General features: G+C 33.8%; 1 protein-coding gene across 1 annotated transcript; it reads right to left on the bottom strand.

The window, feature by feature from the left end:
* Window positions 1–689: 689 nt before the first annotated feature.
* LOC149023638 (uncharacterized) lies at window positions 690–4,566 on the bottom strand. The gene is made up of 4 exons (XM_089143336.1): window positions 4,462–4,566; window positions 4,055–4,138; window positions 3,791–3,931; window positions 690–1,106 (listed from the first exon to the last, which is right to left on the bottom strand). Exons 1-4 carry the CDS (start codon window positions 4,564–4,566, stop codon window positions 690–692), a joined length of 747 nt encoding a protein of 248 aa, XP_088999462.1.
* Window positions 4,567–6,862: the final 2,296 nt, after the last annotated feature.

Raw genomic sequence — 6,862 nt, 5'->3', positions numbered from 1 at the left:
TCTAAAAAGTATATATAGAAAAGAAAAGTCTTTCCTCTAAAGCTAAAGGCCAAACTCAATTTTCATTCCAATATCTTAAATTCTTTCACAATAAAATTTAAATAAAAGTGCATTGGGAACATCCCTCCATGCATAGGCAATTCCAAAATATCACTTGAAAATGACTACCTAGTTCGACCGGCTAACTTCCCCATTAAATAAAAACTTTTTGAAACTATAAAATGGCAATAATAGGACATTGAAAGTTGGGACTAAGAGGAAGTTGGTTGTGTTTCCTCCAAGGTTAAGTAGTTTCAATGTGCTTCAAAGTGGAGAGGTGGCTTTGAGAATAACTCCCCCAAGGAAATAGAAATTTGGTCATTGTTTATTGCGTTAGAAAATAAAATTCTAGGCCTTTCCATCCATCTAAAAATCTCTCAGGCTAATTCCTTCTAGATTCATATATGTTTTAACCTAAAATTGCCCCAAAATTGGTGATTGTGCTGCCACTTACTGCTAGATATTTTTGTTTGGGTTTGTGGGCCTAGCGGACTACTTTCTTAGGCCTTGCATAATTATATATACAAAATTATGGGTAATAATTAAAAAGGCACAATAGCGTATCTATAGGGAGACATATTCATTTATTCATGATAATAAAAAAAGCAAAGTAGAAACATATAAACATTAATTACATTTTAGTAGAAAAATTAGCCACAACGTCCACCAGGTCCTCCAACATTAATACCAGCTACTTGTGCTACATCGTCATAACTATATCGTATATCATTGCAACGTTTGTTGTCCACGCGAATATTTACGCTTCCTCCTGATCTTGGATGTGAGACAATGTAGTTCTTGTCCAAATACTCAATCACATGTAAAAAACATGCATATCGTTGTTTAGGCCACATTCCACTTCCCATTTTAGGGTATTCTCCATTAGAACCAATTCTTACGATGCCTCCCCAAGAATTACCTTTAGCACCAGTAGCTAAAGAATTAAACAAGTTCTTTGGCCAATAACCAATGGACATGCCATGAAGTTGCAGCCACCAAGGGCTCAAAGTATTTCGATCCCGTAAGAAAACAATCAATAGAATTACCAACAATGATCTAAATGCAATCTGTTGATTTAGTTTCATCAAAAGATATACCGATTTAATTGTATGAGACCTATTCTTACAAAGCACATGTCTATGTGAGATTGGCATCCTCAATCACAAAGAGGAGATACAAATGCCGCTAATATGCAACTTTTTTTTTACGATGACTTACTTGGAATAAAAGATAAAAGAAAGTTATACCTGGTAAACAAGCAAGATGGAACTCAAACCGATTATTTCCAATACTAGAAGTAGGTCTTAAAACAATTCCTGGCCTAATTGATCCGTGAGTTTGTACAAACCCTCTGCAGTGAGTATCGTGGCACCCATTTTTGTAATTATCACCCCGCACACCATGAAATTTTAGTTTTTTCTCTGTCCCGAAAAAAGTAAGTTAAATTAAAAGTGAAAAAGACATACAACAACCAGCAATTTTAATTATTTATACAAGAAATTAATAGATTAAAAAGTGCAAAGAGGGAAAGGGTTCTCATAAACGTAAATGTTTATATATGGTGTCTTTATTTATCACATATCATTGAATTTATCCTATGGAAAGAAAAATATACATGGAATGGTCAAGTTCAAATTCCCTCGGGTCCAGGGAAGAAGCCCCGCTTTGTATTTAATATTATATGTAAAAATTACCCTCCTTAGGATGTAATCAATGAGTTAATAAGCTGGCTTGGGTGAACCTTAGTTCCCAAAATAAATATTAGGAAAAAAAAATAACAAATTCTTATTAATTGAGATTGAGAGAGGGTAAAACTGAAGAGACAATATAAAGAAAAAAACAAAAGAAAAAGTTAACAAGTTAAACCATTGTTTAAGCTTCTAAAGAGAAAGCGGTTTAGCACTTAGAAAAAGGAAGACCTTTCTTAAGTTCTCCTCAATGTAAAATGAAATTCAAGTACTAAACAGAACCTAATTATTATTTAACAACTAAAAAACTTTATGTTCTTGTTAAAAGTGAAGACTAATCATATTTGATGTCCTATTGAATTATAGTGATACATTGTATTATCAATCAATTTAAAAAATGTAGAAAAAGAGCAAGAATTATTAGCTACAATATAATGTGTTAGCAACCATTGTAAGTCTTTTGATCCTTAAAAGAAAAAGGGAAAAAAAGTAGAAGAAAAAAGAAAAAAAAAAAAAAAAAGAAAAGCAAAATAACCATTGTAAGTCATGTTTTGATACAACAAATTAAAGAACTCCAACCTATTAAACATACCGTCCAAAATGTAAATAAATGAGTTTCTGGGTCATGATATAAGCTTGGATTAACCTGATTTTTAAGAAGTGTAGAAAATAAAGTTAGATAACATTAAAAATTCAATCGACTATAAACTAAAAAGTCGAGTAAGGGACGAGGATTCAAGTGAAGGACGAGTTCAAATAAATCTAGATTGTTAAATACATACCGACCATCCAGCCATTATATAATTGGGGGATTCATTTGAACCACCATTAATCCAAATTTGAACATTTGTAAACTCATGACGGTTCAGTAAGAGTTGGATTGTATATATTAAAAGTTGCAGAAGCTCCATGAATTGGACCACCCGGCCAATTATTGTTAACATCTCGCAATCTAAATGTTCAATTTCTAGAGGTTAATAATTTGTTCAAGTAGAAAGAACAATAAAAACCCATTTCCTTCGATTGCTATAGTTTAAAACTACTTCAATATATACATGCAACCATGTAATTATTTTGCTAAAGAAAAAAAAGAAAAGCATGTGACTGTTTTGCATTAATTAGTGCCTACAATTTTATCAAAGATACTTTAACTCTTTTTCCAATTTACATTGGATTTGATGTAAAAGCCATACCTAAAAATTATGTTCTGTGGAAAATTTTTCTTTCTAGATATGATTTAGCTGGAAATGACAAACTTAATCCTTAAAACAACCTTTGTCGAAGAGTTGAAAGTTGCATAGTTTTCCTCAACAAGCATTGTTTGATTGTCTTTTTGTTTGCCATATGATGCTTAGCATTTTTTGAGCACACAAGTTTGTTAGGAATTTAACCCAAAAAAAGAAAAGAAAAAAAGTAAATAAATAAATGTCAAGTCTTCATTAAGTATTTCCCAATACCAAGAAGAAGGCATTATAGCATGTGATACTCTTAATAAATGGTAATTAGTCTGATTCCGTTTAAGTGCAGCCCTATTGTTTGAATCAAGATATATTTCCTTAGTCATGCCCTATTGTTTGCATGAAGATAGATTTCCCTAGTCATGCTTATTGATAGAAAAAAGAACCTTAATTTACATTTGAATCCAAATTGTAAATTCTCCTTGGGGGATGAACGATGCAACGGTTAAGATTATTTTATAGAGACAAGTGGTCGTGGGTTTAAATATTAAAACAGTTTATTTTTTTCCGGATGGTACAAGTAAGAAGTTGGGTACACTATCATCTTTTGTGGACTTTGCAACATCACTAGTCTTGTGCAATGGGTACACCTTTAAAATGATTGATTGTGACTAGTCTTGTGTACTAGGTACACCTTAGAAGTTCTAAATGACAGCTAAAAAAATATAGTTAATATAGTTAACACTTTTTAGATGGGTTAATTAAGTTTCAGTTTGAGACATGAATTAGATAGAATATGAGTTGGTGATTGCTTACTAATTGTCCAGGGAAGTGTCTATTGCTTCGGTTGAAATTGGTGATCAATTCTCTTGATAAAGTGCTAGCCTGTAAAAGATCTTCTTTCGAAGTTCTTCGAATGGGAACAGATCCTTCTGGACATTCCTCAAGTTCAAAAGTACTTAGCAAAGATTCAACAGCTGAAGAAGTTATATTTACCCCCCATTCTGGTTGAACACTTGGTTCCATCTGCAAAGAAATTATAGTACTAAAAGTCAAAATTTCCGTCAAATTTAATAAGATATGCCCCCCGGTCTTGATTTGTTAATGAAGGTGAATAAAACAAATAAATGGGTGAGAAATACAACATACTTGGACTTTGTGATCTTTGAGCAGTGGATGAGACAAAGCTGGTTGCTTGTTCAAATCAACACAATCAATAAAACCATTCTTTGTCTACAAGATCAAGAGACAAATAAATAAGAAGGTTAAAACATCCAATGCTGAAACCGTGCTATCTTGTTGCATTGGTATCCTTTTCTGTACCATTTGTTATCGGTTAAAGGCATAAGAAAAGAAATGTGAAAATCAATACAAAGTTCCCATCGGGCCCCCCTCTCTCTGTGTGTGTGTGTGCGTGTAGGGGAGAGAGTGTGTGAGAGAGAGAGAGAGAGAGAGAGAGAGAGAGAGAGAGAGAGAGAGAGAGAGAGAGAGAGAGAGAAACCATCCATAGATTACAATAGGTCTACAGAGGAGATAGAAAAGTACAGATAACATACTATAATGGTCTTTAGAGAATGAGGAACATTCAAACTCTCAAGTTCACTTTCCAGCTCCAATTCATCTTCAGCTTGCTCCATTGTCCTGCTTTGCTTCAGCTCCATAGCTTTTCAAAACTACAATATGCAGAAAAAGTAAAAACAATGTGATGCTACCCTTGAAACCCTTTGTCATTGAAACACCACTTGCCACCCCAAGAAAAGCCATTGTCAACTGGGAAAACTTGTTTACTGGTCTATTCAATACATTGGTGGCCTATTTATATGTCCAACTAATTTGTATAGTTAATCAATATAACAATGCGATGGTACCCTTCAAATCTTTGTTATTGATAAACCACTTTACCACACCCAAGAAAAGCCATTATGAACTGGAAAAACGTGTTGAAGGGTCAATTCAACACACGGTGGCCTATTTATATGCTCGATTTGTTCATCTAGTTAAGTGACATAAGTTGTAATTGACGAGGATAATTAGGATGATTTGGGAATTCGAAATTCAAATGGTCCAAATTTGAATTTTTCATCATAGTTGAAAAGTGTTGACATGGCTCCAAATTTCAAGAAACTTCTATTTTTTCAAACAAGAATTTTAAGACTTCGAAATTCAAATGAACTGAATGATGGTAGAATTGATGGAAGTTTTCCTTATCACATTGTGTGACTTGAACAATATATTTTTAATTAAAGATATAAATTTTCATTTACAACCGTATAAGCTATAGTCCACTCTATCTTTACAAAATAAAATTTTCCAAAAACTTATTCTTGTCAGGATTTGATTTTTCCAAAATTCTTTCTTGACAAAATAGGATTGTCCTTATCTTTTGGAACCACTTCTCACAAAAAATTCAAATTTAAATCATCTGAATTTCATATTCTTTTCACAAGTTCTTCCTTGTGAGTTTTGGAACCATCTCAACACTTTCCAACTTAGACGAGAAACTCAATTTTAAAGCATTTGATTTTGAATCCCCGAATCGTCATCATTTTTTGTTAGTAATTAATTAGAGTCATTGCCACCGCAGAGCTGTTCTAGTGGTGAAACCAATACTTCTTAGTGAACAGGTCGTGGGTTCGACTCTTGTTAAGGTATATTAATGTCCCCATCCCCCGGCTTAATAAGCCCATTTCTACACAAAAAAAAAAATTTAATAATAATAATAATAATAATAACAATAATAATTAGAGTCATTAACCCAATGAAGAGCATTTATTCTAAGCTCAAGTGCTCAACACAACAATGTATCAAGCTTTCCAAATTGGGTTTTGATGAAATTATGAAGGGAAGCAACACTAGCGAGGTCGCTCGGATCCAAACGATGAAAACCTACATCATATAGCAAAATTGCTTGAGTCATGCGCGTTAAATGCGACCCAAATTATTTTAAATGCGACTCAAATGTTTCTCAAATCTCGACTGAATTTCAAGGGTTGAGATCGCCGAGATTTCGATCCAACCGACTAAACCGATTTGCTTTACGGTGTCCGGAAAATTTTCCTCAATTTTCTTTCACTCATCCACGATGGGTAAGTATAATCTTGTAGTTCCCATATTTTTTTCTTTTCTTTTCTGAGTATATAAAACCGTGGAAAAAACTTTTTGCACAAATTCAACCATGAATGAAATTGTTCATATGAAGAGATGACATCTCATAAATATTTATCCCCAAATTATCCAAGTCCAAAGGTCTACCACCAGTCGTGTCAAACCGGATGAGAGCAATGTAAAGAGCATTCTACGTTGAATAAATATTCATCCCCAAATTATCAATGTTAACTATTAAAGCTAACGCAGAGCTGTTTTAATGGTTGAAACCAACACCTCTTAGTGAAAAGGTTGTGGGTTCGACTCTCACTGAGGCATATTAAAATAATATGTTATCTTAAAAGGATAATTACTATTGCCACCCTGTATTTTAGCTTTAGTACTAAAACAATCTTCCCGCCTCCCTCTCTAAGGGTGTCAAACTGACCGAACCGCCCGTTATAATCGAACTGCCCGAACCGAAGCTTATTGGGCTGAACAATCTCAGCTCGCAAGCACTTATGTTTCGGACAATTACACTTTTCACCAAGGCACCAGTGTCCCAACTTATATACGAGAATTTCGATGTCCCAAGTAACAGAAGCTTTAAGGAGGATGAAACTCGGCAAGACACAAGGTCCTGATGAAATCCCAATTGAAGTATGGGAGAGCTTAGGAACCCGTGGACTATTTTGGTTGACTAAGTTGTTTAATTAGATTATGAGCACAGTGGAAAATGCCAAATGATTGGAGGAGACGTGTTGTGGTTCCAATTTACAAAAATAAAGGAGATATTCAAAGTTGTAATAACTATAGAGGCATTAAATTGATGAGCCATACGATGAAATTATGGGAGAGAATAATTGAAACCCG

This window comes from Hakea prostrata, chromosome 2 (genome assembly GCF_041222555.1).
Source record: "Hakea prostrata isolate BN-2017 chromosome 2, UWA_Hpros_2, whole genome shotgun sequence".
NCBI lineage: Eukaryota > Viridiplantae > Streptophyta > Magnoliopsida > Proteales > Proteaceae > Hakea > Hakea prostrata.
The sequence above is the reverse complement of the archived record's forward strand: the minus strand, read 5'-3'. Positions and strand labels throughout refer to the sequence as shown.

What these genes read in the sequence shown, in the direction of transcription:
- LOC149023638 (XM_089143336.1), bottom strand. Translation starts at nt 4,566, where the DNA reads ATGGAGCTGAAGCAAAGCAGGACAATGGAGCAAGCTGAAGATGAATTG. An exon ending in ATTCTCTAAAGACCATTATA is followed by an intron (nt 4,139 to 4,461) that starts GTATGTTATCTG and finishes TTGATCTTGTAG; the next exon opens with ACAAAGAATGGTTTTATTGA. An exon ending in TCAAAGATCACAAAGTCCAA is followed by an intron (nt 3,932 to 4,054) that starts GTATGTTGTATT and finishes ATTTCTTTGCAG; the next exon opens with ATGGAACCAAGTGTTCAACC.